The sequence below is a fragment of the Anas platyrhynchos genome, chromosome 4 (assembly GCF_047663525.1).
Source record: "Anas platyrhynchos isolate ZD024472 breed Pekin duck chromosome 4, IASCAAS_PekinDuck_T2T, whole genome shotgun sequence".
Lineage (NCBI taxonomy): Eukaryota > Metazoa > Chordata > Aves > Anseriformes > Anatidae > Anas > Anas platyrhynchos.
The window spans coordinates 23342575-23360818 of record NC_092590.1 but is presented as its reverse complement, the minus strand read 5'-3'; the positions used below and the strand labels follow the sequence as shown (position 1 = coordinate 23360818).

At 41.8% G+C, this 18244-nt stretch overlaps 1 protein-coding gene and 1 long non-coding RNA gene across 5 annotated transcripts in view; one reads left to right on the top strand and one right to left on the bottom strand.

Moving 5' to 3' along the window:
• The window catches only part of SNX25 (sorting nexin 25), an 82178-nt gene extending 66271 nt beyond the window's left edge, over positions 1 to 15907 (top strand). For all 4 annotated transcript variants that reach the window (XM_072037226.1, XM_072037227.1, XM_027456272.3 and 1 more), the window contains 8 exons: positions 1387 to 1527; positions 2118 to 2231; positions 4506 to 4670; positions 8950 to 9067; positions 10310 to 10376; positions 12062 to 12243; positions 13926 to 14026; positions 14902 to 15907. In XM_072037226.1, the coding sequence (XP_071893327.1) occupies positions 1387 to 1527; positions 2118 to 2231; positions 4506 to 4670; positions 8950 to 9067; positions 10310 to 10376; positions 12062 to 12243; positions 13926 to 14026; positions 14902 to 14976 (963 nt within the window). In that variant the 3' untranslated portion in view covers positions 14977 to 15907. The remainder of the gene's footprint in view (positions 1 to 1386; positions 1528 to 2117; positions 2232 to 4505; positions 4671 to 8949; positions 9068 to 10309; positions 10377 to 12061; positions 12244 to 13925; positions 14027 to 14901) is intronic.
• On the bottom strand, positions 8705 to 14625 carry LOC113843505 (uncharacterized). Its single transcript, XR_003496850.3, has 2 exons — positions 14393 to 14625; positions 8705 to 8945 (listed from the first exon to the last, which is right to left on the bottom strand). It is a non-coding gene; the product is annotated as an uncharacterized lncRNA (long non-coding RNA).
• Positions 15908 to 18244: the final 2337 nt, after the last annotated feature.

Below are 18244 nucleotides of genomic sequence, written 5' to 3'. Positions count from 1 at the left end.
ATTTTAAATCTGCTGAGTTCTTAAAGACTGGAGTTAGTAGATTTGAATAAGGTGGAAAAAACAGCTTGTCTTACTCATGTATTTAAGTACACCAGAATTTAGGGTGTGTATGCTGAGTGGGAGTTGGGAGAGCTGGCTTCCTGTGAGTTGAGGAAAACAGCGGTGTGCTGGGTACATCTTCTTTGAGCCTGCTTAAAGGGGGCTGCAGGCATCAGTCTGGCAGCCTTTATTTTACTGCTGCACAGTTTTTTTGGAGGGGGCAATTTTGGAGAGCTGCTCAGACTGAGCACATTAGCACTGAGTCCTGGGCTTGTTGACTGGTGGAAGGAGAGGCCTGAGTTGTGCTTGTGGTTAATTCCTCCTGGTGGATGGCTGGGCCAGCCTTAGCGCTTCTTACAGGAGATTCACCAGCTTTCCTTGGCAGCAGCTTGTTTCTCTGCTGGTTTTACACCTTTTGCTAATGTGAAGTTTAAATTTTCCATGCTGCAGCTAATAGCTATAGCTTCTTCTGGAAAGATTTAATATTTGTTCTTTATTTTTGCAATATTTCTTTGAAAGCTCATTGCTGTGAGCACACTCCTCGTGGCCCTGGTGAGAGGAGCTGACCTCCTTGTGGAGGAGGCTGTGTTAACATCCTCGTTCCTGTCTGTCTCTGTCCACCTCAGGACCTTGTGTCTTTGTGGACGAGGCATCTGTGGCGCTCTAGTAGATGGTAAATCCTGAAATAATGAATGTTTACATTGTCTTGAGGCTCTGGAGTTGCTGTGACTGCAAAAAATAAGTAATAAAATAAACCCCAATAACCTGAGGCTGCTTTGGGTACTTGAGGGCTGATTCTGTCCATAGATACCAGTGAGTAACCGGAGAGGTTTGCACAGAAGCTGAGGAAAGGGACTGAGGTGCTGTACGTGCAGGATGGGCTCTGGGGGCTCGGTGAGAGCTCGGAGGCAGCCCCAGCTGCAGCAGCGCCGCTGGGCCTGCTGCGGGGGCGAGCTCAGCACGAGCACTGGGAACGAACAGAAGGAACAGGGGGCAGGGAAAGTGCACGGGAAGGGAGAGCTGAAGCACTGGGAAGCAATCAGAAACCTTGAAAGCTGAGATAATACCTACAGCTGCTGGGAGAAGACATGTCGCAGTGATGGGCAGCATTGCACAGCTGCGTGTAGGGCTTCGCCTAAAATAATGGCTAGCAGAGGACTGATTCAGGACTAAGGTAGCCTTCTGGCTAAAGTTTAGTCCACTAAAGGTACTGGTCAATGAAACAAGCATGGTATGGTGATGAGTGAATTTGCAAGCCAGTCCTCTGGCAGCACAAATGTTCCACTCTTTCCCTCCAGAGTAATATACCCTATCTGTATTCTTTTTTTTTCTCCCCCCCCCCCCAAGGTTTTAGAAGAGAATGGAGAACAAGTGCCCTGTTATTCTGTCATGGTGAGTTTACAAGAAGTTGGTGGAGCTGAAACTAAGAACTGGACCGTTCCCAGGAAGCTCAGTGAGTTTCAGAACCTGCACCGGAAGCTCAGCGAGGTACGGGTCTCAGCGGAGGGACAAGATGTAAATTGCTAAAATCTGTTGGTATGGTGTATAGGGGGTGAAGAAAGAACACTGAATACCACATTAAAAATATTACAATTTTTTAGTCCAGTCTTTTGGCTTTTACCCTTTTCAAATTCATTTTCTATTCACATATTCCTGGCCTCTGCCGAATGTTCATAAAACTTATTTACATTTTTTTCTTAAATAATGAATGTTTTACTGAACTGACCCAATGCCCAAATAATACATGTACTGCAGTCATGCAAGAGCCTGCTTTAAAAAACAGATTTTGTCTCTGTCTTCCAGGGAGGTATTAAAAATGACAGCTTTTTGTGACAGAGAATATTTACTCTTTAATCTGCTGTAACCTTTCTGTCTGATAAAAGGTAGATAATGGTGTCGTGAGTATGGGAAAAGGTTCAGCTGTAAGCCCATAGAGGGTAAGGGAAGGTGTTTTTCAGCATACTGAGCAGGATGTGGATGGCAGATGAGAATACAAAGTCTGATTTCCATTTTGAACCAGAACCACTGTTTTGTTTTTCTGCACATGTGCATTAAGTGAGCTGCCTTTTCTCCTACAGTGCTTTCCATCATTAAAGAAAGTTCAGTTGCCTTCCCTCAGCAAGCTGCCCTTCAAGTCCATAGACCAGAAATTCATGGAGAAGTCCAAGAACCAGCTAAATAACTTTCTGCAGGTAAGAAGACAGACTGTGGAGTAATGAGGGTACCAGAAGTTAAGACATAGCTGTAGGTTCATCTCTTTTATGCCAAAAGGATTTGATGACCACAGTTATATTCCTCACACCTCACTTCTACAGCCACTGTTGGAGAATCCTATTGCTCTGTTGTGCTCTTATTTACCGTCTGTTTTATGAATGATCGATCCCTCTCTTACGTTTACTGCAAGTCACTGTTTGAGTAGCTACTCTGCCCTTTTTCTCTCTGGCAGGTCTTGGTGGTCAGTTTTTTGTTGTTGTCGATTGTTTGTTTCTGTTTTTTAAACCCATCCTCACCTCTGTTTTTTCTAATTAAGGCTTCAGGTGGTTCATTTGAGGGACAGCATCTCCCACTCCATTCTCAGCTACAGCCTGCAGTGGCTCTGTGGAGGTCTTTGTGAAAGGTCAATGACAGCAGAGCGCTTTCCTGCTTAGTCCCACACGGTCTGGGTTCACTGCATGGTCAGTCAGCTCGAGAGGCTTTGAGCAGAGAAGTGGTTTTGTGCTTCCAGCAGGGTGAAAGGAGAAGTGGCTTGGCTTTCTGCTTGGCTTTGGTGTCTGTGAACTAGGCTAATACTGCTGAGACATGCTTTAATTTAATTGAATGCATTGTATGATTACTGGTTTTAGGTCACCTAGAGCCTCAGGTGGACAGCTTCATTATTTAGTTTAGAATCAAAAGATATTCTTAGGCCTGAGTGTGATTTTGCTTATTGGGAGCAATTTGTCTTTAGACTCTGGTAACACCTACAAATTGCACTTAGACTGTTTGCTTTTTATTTTAGGGTAACCTGTATTCTGTATGGCTGCTTTTTTAAACGGACTACTTAAATTCACAATGCACATGTAATTAATGTGTTCAGTGGGGACATGGAGCCTGCAGAATAAAAAAAGATGCAATTAAGAAAAAAGTAGTTGGGTGATACCAATATGAAAAGTGTTGTTTTAGACTTCAGTTACCTTTCTATTTGCCAGGGACTACAGTATAACCAAACATTGTTGTAAAGAAGCCAGGAATGCTTCCTTTCAGGGTAATGTAATTGGCCATCTGGATTCTTTCTCAGTGAGAATGGGGCTAAACTGGAATTGAGCACCTGTGGTTTTCAGTATGAACTCTGGTTGTTCCTATACTGGTAGGATTTCCAACCTTGTAAAAAGAATTGTGTTAAAATAAAGCTAAGTAATTGTGAATCTAATGGCTTTTTCTTAAGTGCACTTGTGATCCTTTAGCAAATGCATAAAATGCAGGTGGCAAGCTTTATGCCTTCCTCTCTTGTGTCTTCCTTCATGCTTTTGATGGTGCTGTTATAGTCCTTGCTCCCTGATGGCTGTACAGTGGTTGCCCATGTTATGAGTAGAAATGCTGTGCAGGAACACTGTGAGCTGCTCCTCACTTGACTGGTGCTCCTTCTTCCCATTTCTTGCACGCAGGAGCCTGGTGGCTACCAGAAAGGGAACTGTTCTTATTTTCTGAGCCATGCGTTGTCACCAGAAACATTCTTAAAGAGTGGCTTTTCCTGTCCTGTGGGCAAATAGAGGTTGGCAGTAACCCCACTGAAATTACTGGTCTAGTGTGAGAGCTTGAGGCAGTCCGTCCGTGCAGTTCGTGTGTTCTTTGCAGGGGCACGTAACCTTAAAAGAACTTCTGTGAGACGGCTGAGGAATGGAATTTGTGGCATAAGACGTGGAGGGTGGAATTTCTCAAACCTTCTGTCCTTGTGTGCAGACAGATGGGTGCTCCTAGGGTGTGCCAGATGTCTGAACAGGAGAGTTGAATCGTGCCTCAGAAGTCAATGTTATCTCTCTATTGACTAAAAAGAGAGCACAGAGCAGATGGCTCAGATGTCAGGGTTGATGCTGTAAATGCCAAAGTTGTCTAACGTGCATGAAGTTGAGATGAGTTTGGCTGATAGTAACCAGTCCTTGATTGCTAAGTTAATTTTGTCTTTGACTAGCTAAGAAAGAGTAAATAACGAATCCTGTAATTGTCACTTTAAAGTACAATACTTCACAACAAGTGTCTTACAAATTGAAACTTCGTGTTTTTAAAAAGGAAGTTGTAAGATTAAAAACCTGACTCCTTAAATACAGTTATCACAGTGAAGTATCTGTGAGGCATGTTTTTTTTTTTTTTTCTCTCTCTACTTCTGAGCTACATCTTAATTGGTTTTATTGGCTGGCCTGACACATTTTGTTCCTTAACAAGAAATATTTAACTGATGTGGTGTTTCTGTCATTGTATTTCTTTCATAGAAATTGCTGTCTGATGAAAGACTCTGTCAAAGTGAAGCACTTTATGCCTTCTTGAGCCCCTCTCCAGAACACCTCAAAGTTATCGATGTGCAAGGAAAGAAGTCATCTTTTTCGCTCTCATCATTTCTTGAACGCCTTCCTGGTGATCTGTTTTCTCATCAGGAGGTAAGTAGTAGAAAAGTAATCTTCCCAGATGTAATTACTTAGCCAAAGTAAGCAAGGAGAGGCATTATTATAATACATCTGAATGGCAGGTAATATTGGAAGGCATTTTGAAAGGTCATTTTCAATTTACTGTAAGTGAACAAAGAGTCAGAAGTGAGAGCTGTTTACGACTTCAGAAGGTATTTTTTAATGAAATGTTTCCTGCCCTTTGATAAATATATATAGGCAAGTGTGTAACCTATCACAAATTAATGAAATGCAGTCCATGTGGGATTGCTTATTTGTTATAGTAGAATTTCCCACTTCTTATGCTCTGGACATGCATATTGTAGAGAGTTTTAAACAGGTAAAAATGATCGTCTCTTAGGAAGCTTCTCTTGGCAGGAACAGCTGTGTGCCTTTAATAATTTCTGGATAACTTCTGAAGAAAAGCTGCTTTTGACAAAGAATGTCTGCAAATGGGGCAGGCTTACGTATACAGGTGGTAGCCCATGGGGTTGGTGCATTTGATACGAAGTCATAGAAACAAACAAACAAAACCCCCTTGTCTTTCAAGATTCAGGAAGGAATAGATTAGTGACTGAAATAGCTCATTGACTAAAAATCCATGTCGCTCTGTCATGTGTGGTTTGTGCTGCAGATACACAACCTTCAGGGAGCTGTTTCCATTGCCAGCTATTTGTTATATGAAATAATTCTTTTGTTAAATGCTGTAGTTGTCTGTAGTGGCTGGGCTTTCTTGAGGATAAAGGGAGTTTGGGAAACTTGTGCAGGTCTAGTCTGTTAATAGACACAAAGTTGGCCTTGCATCTCTTGGGAATAAGAAAATCCTTCCTATATATTCTTATTTTTTCAAAATTGTGCTGTATTTCCACCTAGATATTGAATATATGTGTGCTATTTTGGAGTAATAAACATAGAGTGTGAGACACTCATTCTAGTTATTAACAGAAGTACTTCAGTTCTAAAGAGGGAAGAGTGCGTTCGCTAAAATAACTGTTAGGTAGAAGTAGCATCAAGCAAAGAAGCACGAAGCTATTAGTGTTTCTCTGTTGCATGGAAAAACATCCGCAAGCAAGAAGCCAGACCACAAGTGTATTGCATTACTTGAGTGCGTAGGAGGAGATAGGAAATATGGGAGACTTGTAATGAGGGAGGGAGGGAGCAAGGAGAAAGAAACGAAGAAGCAGAAATGAAACTGAAAAATGAAGGAAATGGAATAAAAAAGGCCCTGAGAATGTGGAAGCAGGAGTCAGAACATACCTTCTTAATTGGTTTTAATTTAATAGTGTTTCTTCTTACTTTAGGGTTAGCAGCTTAATATTGCTAGCCTGTATTATGCCAGTACTACGCAAATGCAGATGAAGTCCATCCCATTTCACATCCATCCATCTTCCCTCTCCTCTCCCCTCCTTCCCAAACATAAACGTGAGAGAACAGAATACAGATAGAGGAGTACAGGAAACTGTTAGACCCTCTGAGTCTGTGCAGTACAAAGGCTTGTCCTAGTTTACACATAATGATAAAATTAAATGGAGGCAGGGGAATTGTGAGCAAGTCTGGGTCAAGCTCCAATTTTTCTCAGACACGCTGGTCTTTCAGTTCGGGATTTTTAGATCAGCTCAGTCTTGCTCAGTGATCACAATTTATATTATTTACTACAGTATTTAAAGTAGGGTTAGAAATAGTTTGGTCTGAAATCATCAACGCAGTTACTTGTTAAATCACAGAGTTGTTATGGTTGGGTTTTCTCTGTAACAAAGAATTCCTGTTTTATTCCATATTGAGCTCTATTGAAGAGCATGCTCTCTTACTGCATTCTTTGTCTCTTACATCTTGTCTGACTTTCTGCAAATGTGTTAGAGCAACAGTATTACCTCTTGAGTGCTGTTTTCAGCATTATATATTGCAGCAATTTTAAATCTCATATAAACAATGCCTTGGATGTGGTTAACTTCAGAACATGTTTCTTAACTTTCAAGACCGAAAGCAAATTAGAGGAAAAATACAGCCAAAGCTATCTGGAAGAGGGTTTTCAGGTTTATGAAGCGTTAATGAATAGAAAATTCACTGTGGTGTAAGAATTCACACTTCTCATTGCATTTTCTAAATGAGAGGGGATTTACTGAAGGGCAGTAAAATAGAGCAGGAACCTCAGAGAGGTCATTGGATTCATCCTTCTGCTCCAAATAGGCTCAACTGTACCAGCACAATTCTTGGCACGTCTGCAATGTTTTTAAACCTCCGGTGACTGATGTTCTGCAGCTGAGCAAGGCAGTGTGTCTCAGGTCTCAGCTCTCTTCATGGTTATAAAATTGTTCTTTGTAATTAACCTAAATCTCCCTTAGTCTGCTAGCTCTTGTCCTGTCTGCAGCAAACACAGAACTGTCTATTCCCTTTCTTTACATTAAGCCTTTTTGGTTCGGTTAGGATCACCTCATTTATCAGGAGCCACTACTTTCCTTTGGTCTTCCGTTCTTTTGTTTCTTAGATTGAGCAGCCTGTTTCTACTAGTTATTGGTATGTTTTATGCAGTTCTTAAGGCTTTGTTCTGCACTTATCCAGTAATACTTGTTTTTCTTGGAAATGTTTCAAAATTAGTCACCAGCTGCTGTTCCCACTAGGTTTTCCTATTCCCATGTATTAAACTCTTTTATGTATGTATGTGTGTGTGTGTGTGTGTGTGTATATATATATATATATATATGTATACACACATATCTATCTGTATGGGCAGTATTCCTGCTTACAGATCATGGTGGCATGCCTGCCTTTTTCACAGGCCCTCGGGTTTGTTTTTCTTTTCTGTATTATTACCAATTCCAATTATTTCATTTCCTGCATTATTGCTGCTTTGCATCTGTACTTAACAAATTGCACCCGGTGAGCTCACCTGCAAATTCAGTAAGCTTATTTTCTGTTCTGTTGCCCAAAGGGTTAATGAAAATATGGAATGATATCTATTACGGAAAATTAAATAAAATATAATTTCTTGAATATCTAAAATAATGAAGGGCCAAGAAGTCTGTTGGCCAGAGGAAGATGGTGAGCAGGACTGGAGTTTGTTCTAGTCTCTGTCCCTGGAGAAAACTCTGTTCATTGTCAGTAAATCTGTGTGTTCGTGTGGCAGGACAGGCAGTGATTTGTGGCTTCCTCGCGTGGTGTTTCTTGTCAGTACGATGTGGTTTTTTGTTCGCTGCCCTAAATCACAGCTTAGCCCACAGAACGCTTTAAAAGCTGGATACTCACCAAGCTATGGAAGTAAGTAAAAGTGGAATCTATGGTGAAGTTTATGGTACACTTCAGTGTGGTAGGGTTTTTTTTATTTCATTTTTTCTGGTTTTGAGAAGAGAAATAGCATAGAAAATAGCATAGAATAGAGAATGACAAATGCGACATGGGCAGTGAAGGGTACAGGATGTGAAAAGTGTTGAAATATACAACACCAGAGAGTTATTTTATCCATACAGTACAATGCACTACCATGCCTGGAGAAAATTCTGGGACTGGAAGTGTACCCAGAGTTAATGATGGGCTTTAGTTGGGGTTTGAGGGATGTGAGGAAGAAGAAAGACAAACTGGTGTACATCTGAGACACTGTAGGCTAGTCTCTGTATAGCAGGGTTCAGATGACAGGCAAGGGGTGATTGAAAGACTTTCGATGTAAGGCAAACAAAGAAAAAATAATGCAGGAGGAATAAATCCATGAAGGAGGTTTTTCTGGACTAGAAGAGGAGAGTGAAAAATAAGTAATGTTAGATGATGGCATATCAAGGAAGAAAGAAGGGCAAAGGAAGGAGGACAAATAAAAAACAGAGCTGAAGAAAGAAAATTTGCCTGCATGCCATTGTGACCATTCCTGAACCAAAGCCTGGGAAATTGCTGATTCAGCCAAGTTTATGAAATGTCTCCCTCTTGCTGGAGATGCACTTTCCTGAGGGTTGCATCTGTGCAGCCAGACATGCACCTCAGGAGCACTTGTTGCTGAAAGCTGACCCTTCCCCGTGTGAACTAGTAGGAGCATCACCTGCACGCCCAGCTCCAAACTTTATTCAGTTGTCATCTGGTGCAAGTCACTCTTGGCAATATCATCAGTTTACACATGGAGTGATAGATAATCTCCTGGGGCAGGGCACAGCGTATCTTTGTGTTCCCCAAGCTCAAGTCCCAGGAGGGCTGGGTGTGCTTCTTCCCGGTGGCATGGCAGTACCTAAATCCGTGCTGGAAGAAGGGTTCATCCCATGCTGTGGTTCATCACGTGCTGTCTCTCTGTTCCTAGGAAGAAACGGAAGAGGACAGTGACCTGTCAGACTATGGAGAAGAGGTGGATGGGAAAAAGGACTCTCTTGCTGAGCCGTGTTTCATGCTGATCGGGGAGATCTTTGAGCTGCGAGGAAGTAAGCTGCAAACCTGCTCGTTTGTTAGTGGAATCTGTTGGCCAAGAAATCTGACTCACTTTGTAGTTCATGGTTTTTCTGCTATTTCAGAAGTGTAATCTATATAGCAATTTAATTTGGAAAGGAGCTGTTTTGCAGTAGTTCCTAACTTTGGAGCTTTTATACTAAAGTTTAAGTTCAATACGACATGGAACTAAAAATGCAGCTGGTAAGGAGGAAAATATGCATTCAATAATATTAAAGTTTTTTATTTAAGAAAATTATTTTGGAAAAAAAAAGCACAAGGAAGTACGAAAGCATGTTTTCCGTAAATTGGTTGCATATTGGAATGCATGAATTACAAGGAAGGAAAGATGGCTTTGTCACAGAACATGTCACTGACAAAGCAACAGTTTTAATGTCTGTTTCAATGTATTATGGATGCATTTTAATTCTACAGTTTGTATAATGGAAAAGGTGCTCTAACTGTGGCACCTTTTGGCACCAGATTTTTTTCCTTCTTTATGTAACTGAGTGATGGTAATACAAGGAAAAACAAACAAAGAAACAAACAAAACAAAACAACCAACATATTTTTCATTCTACTGAATATGTAGGCATACTTGACGCTGTATAAAATTATGTACAGGCTAACTGTTACAAAATGCAGCCCCTTCCAAAAGTGACAGATGTATATTCTAAATTTAGGCTTTTCTTCTGATGCTGGTGAACAGCATGAAAGAAGGATTATCCACTAATTATAAGGAAGCACTCGCATTTGTTTCTTTTATTGGTAATGGAAAGCTAATTGCTTGTACTATTTGAGTGAAAATGTTTTCAGAATTTCAATGCTGCTGCTGTGTATGCAACATTGTAACAGTAGGTACAAAAAGGGTGTGAATTTTCAGGGGTTTTCTTGTACAAAAAGGGTTTGGGTAGTTATATTGTTCAATAAACTTAAACAATTCTTTAACAGTACAGCTTACAGAGTAAACTGCAAATGCATAATGCAGATATGTTTATGTAATCTGCAAAAAAAAACAAAACACAAAGCAAAACAAAAAAAAATAAAAACCCTGTTGCAAATAATACAGGGAAAACAGTCATGAAAAAGAAAGATCCGTGTGCAATTATTTAAATCTTAGAAAGGATGATAACAGATACATGTACTGTAGAGATATATTTTTTTTTGATGTCATTGTAGGTTCCATAACGTTACTAACTTCACAATCTTCATTTTCTGTCTTTTTTTCATTGTTCTAGTGTTTAAGTGGGTCAGAAAAACATTGATTGCACTAGTACAAGTCACTTTTGGAAGAACTATCAACAAGTAAGTGGCTGTTACTTTAACCAAACCTGCAACATCGTTCTGTGACTATAGGCTGAGCAGAATTGTTTGAAATAATAATAATCTGGACACTCTGTATATGATAATCTGCATGTTTTCCACAGCTCAATTTATGAATAAGTTGATTAGAGAAGACACAGACATGCAGATTATCATTTTGATTATTTAGCAAATATTTTTTCCCCTGCAGAGGGCTTTGCTTTTGCAGAGACCTGCCTCTGAATAGCTTTTATTAGTTCATGCTTTATTTTACAGTCCCATGAAGTTTTTGTCAGAACTGAAACTAGGTTTCTGTATTAGTTAATTTATTTCCAGTTGAATGCAGATTTTTCTAAAGTGACTGAAATAACGTTTACATGATGAGAACCATTGATTTGTAATGTGGAGCTTAACTCATCACTGTTATGCATGTTTTCATAAATGTATTTTTATGTACTGCATGAAGATGTATCTGTCAAGTGAGGTCCGGATGAGGCTATGAAGTAAGTGTGTGTCTGTACAGACCTTTTTATGTGGGAAACTCTCTCATTGGTCAGAAAAAATTTGGATATTACTTTCTTTGTCAGTTACAAAGGCCTATGGTAAAACTTGATTCAGTAGAGCTGGTGATTCATACAAACACACTTCCCACGATCCTTTGATCAGGACTGACATTTTGATGCGTCATGATGATGATTTGCTTATGAAAGTGTGTGAATCTGTGATTTCCATACTATGGAAGTCACAAACAGGCGAAGGACTACTGAGAATCTGATGAAATGCACTGTTTTGCTTTGGTGTAGCATTGGGACTGTTACTCAGGTAGGTGTCACAGCCCAGAAGATAACAGCAGAACAGGCTGTTCCTTCATCCAGTCAGTGGCTAATTTTTACATGCCAGCATTGCTTATAAAACCTTTTATGTATGCTGTACAGTGGTAAATTGGAGAAGTGATGTAAAATCATGCACTTGACTCTCAGTGGTGGTCTCTGACAGTACACATTTGCTGAGTTTTAAATTGATAGTTCATTTGTTCACAAATTGCAAATAACTAGCATGAAAGACAACTGAGATAGGACAGAGTCCGCGTGCACTGTGTAGCTTTTACATGTTGGTTATATTCTTACCTTTAGTAAGGCTTTCAGCTGTCATTGGCACAGCTAAACAGTACTGCCTGGACCTCGCTCTTTACCTCAGGCTCCTTACACCAAGGACTGCACTTGGCTTCATTCAGCCACTGGAGGAGGCTGCTCCCTCCATTTATAATCCCACTTCTAATGTGCTTTTGAATGTACAGCACTTCTATCAAAACTTTGTGTGTTTTATCCCGCCGGGAACTTCTGTGCACACATCTAGTTTGGAGTTCATCGGTTTTTGTTTTTCCCTAGTGGAGCCTTTGCACTGCCCATCCTCGAAATGCTTATGCATCCTTGTATGCTCATATGTATTTGCAGACTACTTTAAAATATAGCCTTCTTTGCATCTCAGTCAGTTATCTGGAGAGATCTAGATCCTAGAGCACTTGGAGCTGATTATGACTTGCCATGATGCTGGTGAAAGCACCTCCAGTATATTGGTATAATGAAGATAAGCATTGCTTCCACTGCTTCTAGTAGGAAAAAAAAATCATAAATCTGGATCAATTGTGAGACCAGTTCTGATGTGCTTCCTTCCACACTTTTTTGTAGGCAAATCCGGGACACCGTACACTGGATATTCAGTGAACCAATGCTTGTTTATTATATTGGTGTGTTTCGAGATGCATTTTGGCCGAATGGAAAGCTAGCACCACCACAAAGAGCCAAGAGCGATGAACAAAAGCAAGAAACAAAACAGAGAGCACAGCAAAAACTACTTGAAAACATTCCAGGTGAGAACACTTTCCTTCCACTTCATCACAGATTTAATGCCAGTAAGGAAACTGGTTAACCACAAACTGTTCTGCTACATTTTAGATTTTTCCTGTAGCGTTGTAAATTACGGTTATTTGCACAAACATAATTTTGGCCTTACCCTTTGCCTCTCCTGTCTCTGTCTTGTAAAAGGCGTGGGCTTGGGTAACACTGGTGGATTTAAGATCCTGTGTTACTGTCCTCTGTATGGTTGCACACTGCAACAGGCTCCCCAGGGAAGTGGTCACTGCACCGAGCCTGACTGAATTTAAGAAGAGATTGGACTGTGCACTTAGTCACATGGTCTGAACTTGGGTAGACCTGTGCGGTGTCAAGAGTTGGACTTGATGATCCTTAAGGGTCCCTTCCAACTCAGGATATTCTATGATTCTATGATTCTATGATTCTGTATGCAATACTCAAAGAACCCAAGTTAAGGCTCTCTCTGCTGCCTCTCCGTCAGCAAGCAGTAGGCGATTCTGCTGCCTGGAGCTATTTGACCTACAGGGAGAGCGGCACCACCACAATTACCTCTTGCTCTAATGTTTTAAAGTGGAAGAGGGAGATCTACCCACGTTGTCACTGTTGTGTTGCTGTGCATTTTTGAGGAGAGGTTTCAGGGCACCAAACATTAGAGGCCTTGGCAGAAGCACCCCAGATTGAGTGGGGCTTCCAGTACTTGCCTGTGCCTGCCCTTTCCCCCACACGAAGTGTGCACATTTCTAGGGCACCGTCCCTTGCCATTCACAGCACAGGGAGTCATTTGGATCATTCTGCTTCTTCAGAGAGCGTGTAAACCAAAAGGCACCTAACTGTGAAGAAAGGGTATTCTATTCCATTTAGCCCTTGGAAATGCACTTAAACATTGCTTGAATGCTTTTTATCTCCTCTCCACCTGAATAACATGTATTTTAATGAGCTATTTTATAGCTTCACCGAGGTAGCTCATATCCCCTTGCATTAGGGTGTTTAATCAACTTCAACAGTGAAAATTGCAGCAAGCATGCATGCAAAATATTGGTCATCTGGCGTGTAAACGATCCTCCATCTGCTCTGTTATGATATATGCCCACTTGCCTAGAATAGCCTTCCTTAGTTGTTTTTTGTTTGTTTTTATTTGAGATGTTTCAGGACATAGTTGAATGCTCCTGAAATTCGTGATAAAGCACCAAATCACTATTTATTCCTTACTGTAATTTAATCCAAAACGTAAATAATTGACTTGAAGTTCTCTTATCTGCCTGCTTGCAAGAAATATTCCTGTGAAGATTGAGAGGCAATTAAAGTGTTAAATCTGTTTTAACTGTTGTTGTTTGTGGCTGAAGGTGTATTTAAGGGAATGGATTAACAGCGTATGAGATTAGACTTGACTGTGTGAGTTGAACACAAGCCTAGAAGGCACACTACATAATCATGTTGAAACACTTCAAACGTTGTCACTGAGATGCATGAGCTGTTATTTAACTTGGGAATCTTGAGACTTCAAGGGTATCTTTTCAATCGGTGACCTAAGTTGGTGAATGGGATTATGCATCTTCTAATCGTTTTACGTGAGGTGCAGCATTTTTGTTTCCTATCTGTGTGTATTTGTGGGCAGTAATGTTGGTTGGATGCGGTGCCTGGCACGAGCGAAACTAAGCTGAAGTAACATTGGTTGCAGATACTCTGCAGAGTCTTGTTGGACAACAAAATGCCCGTCACGGTGTAGTGAAAGTGTTCAATGCGCTGCAAGAAAGAAAGGCTAACAAGCATCTACTATACGTGAGTAACCAGAAAAATAGCCTGTTAAGTTTCTGATACTATTAATTGCTGAGCTCTGCCTACTCAGTATTAATGCCTGCGGTGTGTGTTCATGAAGAGATTTCTATCAGACTGTTGTTTGTTAGTTTTGTTGTTGCTAAAGTAAGTCATAAAAAATATACTCGTTTCATCATTCGAGTAGTCTTGATTAACGAAAAGCTGTTTACAGTACAGTGTTGCTTTTGGCTACAATAGATTGTCCACCACATCCAACTTGGCCTGACTTCATACCATAATGTATGCCAACTTCTTTGTATAGCTGAGAAAAATAAGACACTTGCTACATACCTTGGAGAATCCTAGGGAAATAAGACACTTGCTACATACCTTAGAGAATCCTAGGGAAGGAGAGCTCCTAGACTTGTCTACAGACATGATGGTTCTCTCAAAGTCCCGCTCCTGTGCTGCTGGTTGGGGCTGGTCTGGATACGTGGCTGGATCCAGGCACAAAGGCTCACTCCCAGTCGGTCTCTGTGACTCGTTTCCCTCAGCAGCCAGCTGGTTCCGTAGCACAGCCCCAGCACAGGAGCAGATGCAGCCCTGGCCTCCTGTTGCTGGCTCATGTGGTTTTGACAGAGCAACAGCAGTTTATGCAGGGTGTGAAATCCCCATCTGAAAACTGCTGCCTGTGTCATTTGCTTTCTTTCAGCCTTAAGCCATTTCCCCTTTCCTGTAGGGTGCGTGCTAATTTTAGGATGAATGAAAAGTAGCTGCATGAAAGATAAGCAGGATGACCCTACAAGCTTCTTTTATCTGTGAAGTTCTGAATATGTCAGGAAGGTTGAAAGAAATGATAATTTGGCATCTATTCATGTTAGGTCTTCTCTATTTTTCAGGTTTTGATGGAACTGCTGCTAACAGAACTGTGTCCTGAGCTACGAGCTCATTTAGAGCAGCTTAATGCCACTTAGGTTTGGATCTGCACAAGTGGACCACTAGAGAAATGTCTATGTCCAATAATAGACATGAAACTTATTTTCCTCTTTTCCATAGAGGGCTGAGGACTATGATTATTTTTAGGGTTTTTCTTTTCCTCTTGAGTTTTTTGTGAAGTAAACAGACTTGAAAAGATCTGATGCTGTAGTAGGGTAGACAAAACAATGCTGTATAGTAGCCAATTTTTATTTAAATTGTTCTATTTGACTACTCTTCTGTTTCAAATATAGATTGGAAAATAAATGTTCATATAAGCTCAAAGAAACCAGAAAATATTTTAAACATTTATGAAAAGAAGTTTTGCTTATAGTGGTAAACTAATGAATGTTGTACAGTTCTAATCTCCTCACTGAGGATTTGAGCATTCCTTTTTTCTTGTGTATTGAAAAAGCCTTGTTGTGCAATATTACATGTAAAGCTATTGTGAAAATTTTATCAATTTTGTTTTTACCAAAGATTTCCTGTAGTTTGAAGCATTTGTAAGCAATAAATAACAAAACTGGATTTCAGTACTTGATAATTAGGCTGTGCTAACAACTATTGAATGAGTTTGACAGCAGGTTTCATAAGGAATATTTATGTTACTTTGAAGTCTGTGTCCAAAGTATGTATTGTAAACTGGTATGTCCTACCAGAACGCCTGTGTTAAATGTGAGTTCAGAGATAAGTGCTTATGAACTGCTTCTATGAATAAGTAGACATTTAATTAAACTATTTGAATAGCTTCCCTGATATTACTCAGGGCTGTTTTATTCAAATACCCCAATTTCAAACAATCTTCAAATCTTTCTCTTATTTTATACAAAGGAGGGAAAAAGTAATGTCTTCAGTGTTTTTTTAATTTATGTAAAGATATGTAAATACGGTCTTAATGCACATCTAAATAATTAAACAACATCAAAAACCCGTAGGTGACATTCATTACTTTCTTTTGAATTCAGCGCAGTTGTGCTTTTCGATAAACTACTTGCAGTTAGGACTGGCTGTAGCTCAAGGAACACAAAATCGATATGCTGTAGTGAAATCAGTGTTTTTAGTAATACCTGGCCTTCTCTTTTAACAGAGCAGTACAGATTTCAAGTGACAGCACAGTCCTACGAAGAAGGATAGAGGAAGACAGGCCTAGTACAGAGGACATAGCTGCAGGAAGGAAGAAAAAAAAGGCATCAGTAAGAAAACGTGTCTCTAAGTAGAATTGGCTGGTATTAGAACTTGGCATGGTTTGAACAGTAATTTTTTTTTGTCATACAGACTGGTTTCAAACTTTGAACCTCTGAATTCTAGGGGCAAAATGTGTTAAATGCATTTTTGCTTGTTTGTTTGAATGAGGACCTTGCACGGATTGGCTGCAGCGATGGCTCCTGGCAGGGAGATGAACAGAGCCAACCCCTAAACCCCCCAATAACGCGGCACAGAACTGCTTGGTCAGAGCTGCAGCCCCGGCCCCCTGCACCAAGCAGGCAGGAGCTGTGCTTGTGCCGCTGCAGGTGCTGACATGCTGAGGACAGAGCTAGGGATGACAGCATCCAACCAACCCCTGGTGCTATAAAAGCAGTCCCTGGGGACTGCCACTAACAGGAGTGGCTTGGCAGTTAGCGTGGGCATTTCGCACAGGGCTGTTCAGGCAGGGCAGGGAGGAGTGCGAGGAGGATCCTCTCTTCCCTTTCCCATCTCTCTTTCTCTTCCCCTCCTCTCCTCGGGGAACTCTGCCTCATTGCACCATGGAGGGCACCTGTTGCAGCAGCTGGGCTGAGGCGGCAACTCAAACGGAGGAGATACGGCCTCTCTGGGTTCTTGTGGGCACTCAGGTGGATCCCCTGAGGGGTGAAGTGGCAGTCCAGACTGGAGACTGCAGGGAGCTCTGGAATCTGGAGGCTCACCTCTGTCCCTGGAAAGGTGTTGGAGCAGCTTGCTCTGGATGCCATCTCCAAGCAATTGGAAGGGAAGAAGGTTATGAGGAGTAGTCAGCATGGATTCACCAAGGGGAAGTCGTGCTTGACCAACCTCGTTGCCTTCTATGATGGCATCACTAGCTGGGTAGATGGGGGGAGAGCAGTGGATGTCATCTACCTTGACTTTAGCAAGGCTTTCAATACTGTCTCCCATGACATCTTACTAGCAAAGCTGAGAAGGTGTGGGATAAAAGAGTGGACGGCAAGGTGGGTTGAGAACCAGCTGACTGGCTGAGCTCAGAGGGTGGTGATCAGCAGCGCAGAGTCTGGCTGGAGGCCTGTGACTAGCGGTGTTCCCCAGGGGTCAGTGCTGGGTCCGGTCTTGTTCAACATCTTCATTGATGACCATTGATCTTCACTGATTAACTTGATGAGGGAATAGTGTCTGCCCTCAGCAAGTACGCCGATGACACAAAACTGGGAGGAGTGGCTGACAGGCCTGAAGGCTGTGCTGCCATTCAGCAAGACCTGGACTGGCTGGAGAGGTGGGCAGGAAGAAACCAAACGAGATTTAATAAGAGCAAGTTACACCTGGGAAGGAACAACCTGAAGTATCAGTACAGGCTGGGGGATGACCTGCTGGAGAGGAGCTCTGAGGAGAAGGACCTGGGGGTCCTGGTGGACGACAGGTTGACCATGAGCCAGCACAGCAGTGTGCCCTCGTGGCCAAGAGGGCTAATGGGATCCTGGCGTGCATTAAAAAGAGCAGGGCCAAATGGTCAAAGGGAGGCGATCCTCCCCCTCTACCCTGGCCAGGCCTCACCTGGAGTACTGTGTCCAGTTCTGGGCTCCCTGGTACAAAAAAGACCGGCATCTCCTGGAAAGAGTCTAGCAGAGGACCACAAAGATGATACGGGACCTGGAGCATTTTCCCTACGAAGAATGGCTGAGAGACCTGGGTCTGTTCAGTCTGGAGAAAAGAAGACTGAGAGGGGATCTCAACAATGTGTATAAATACCTGAGGTGTGGGAGACAGAGGGATTTGGCCACCAACCTCTTGTAGGTAGTTTGTGGGGACAGGACAAGGTGCAGTGGCCACAAGATGGAGCACAGGAAGTTCCGCACCAACGTGCTAAAGACCTTCTTCACGGTGAGGGTGACAGAGCATTGGAACAGGCTGCCCAGGGAGGTTGTGGAGTCTCGTTCTCTGGAGATACTCAAAGCCCATCTGGACGCCTACCTGGGCAGCCTGCTCTAAGGAACCTGCTTTGGCAGGAGGGTTGGACCCGATGATCTTTTGAGGTCCCTTCCAACCCCTACAATCCTGTGATACTGGTAAGATGCTTCAGCA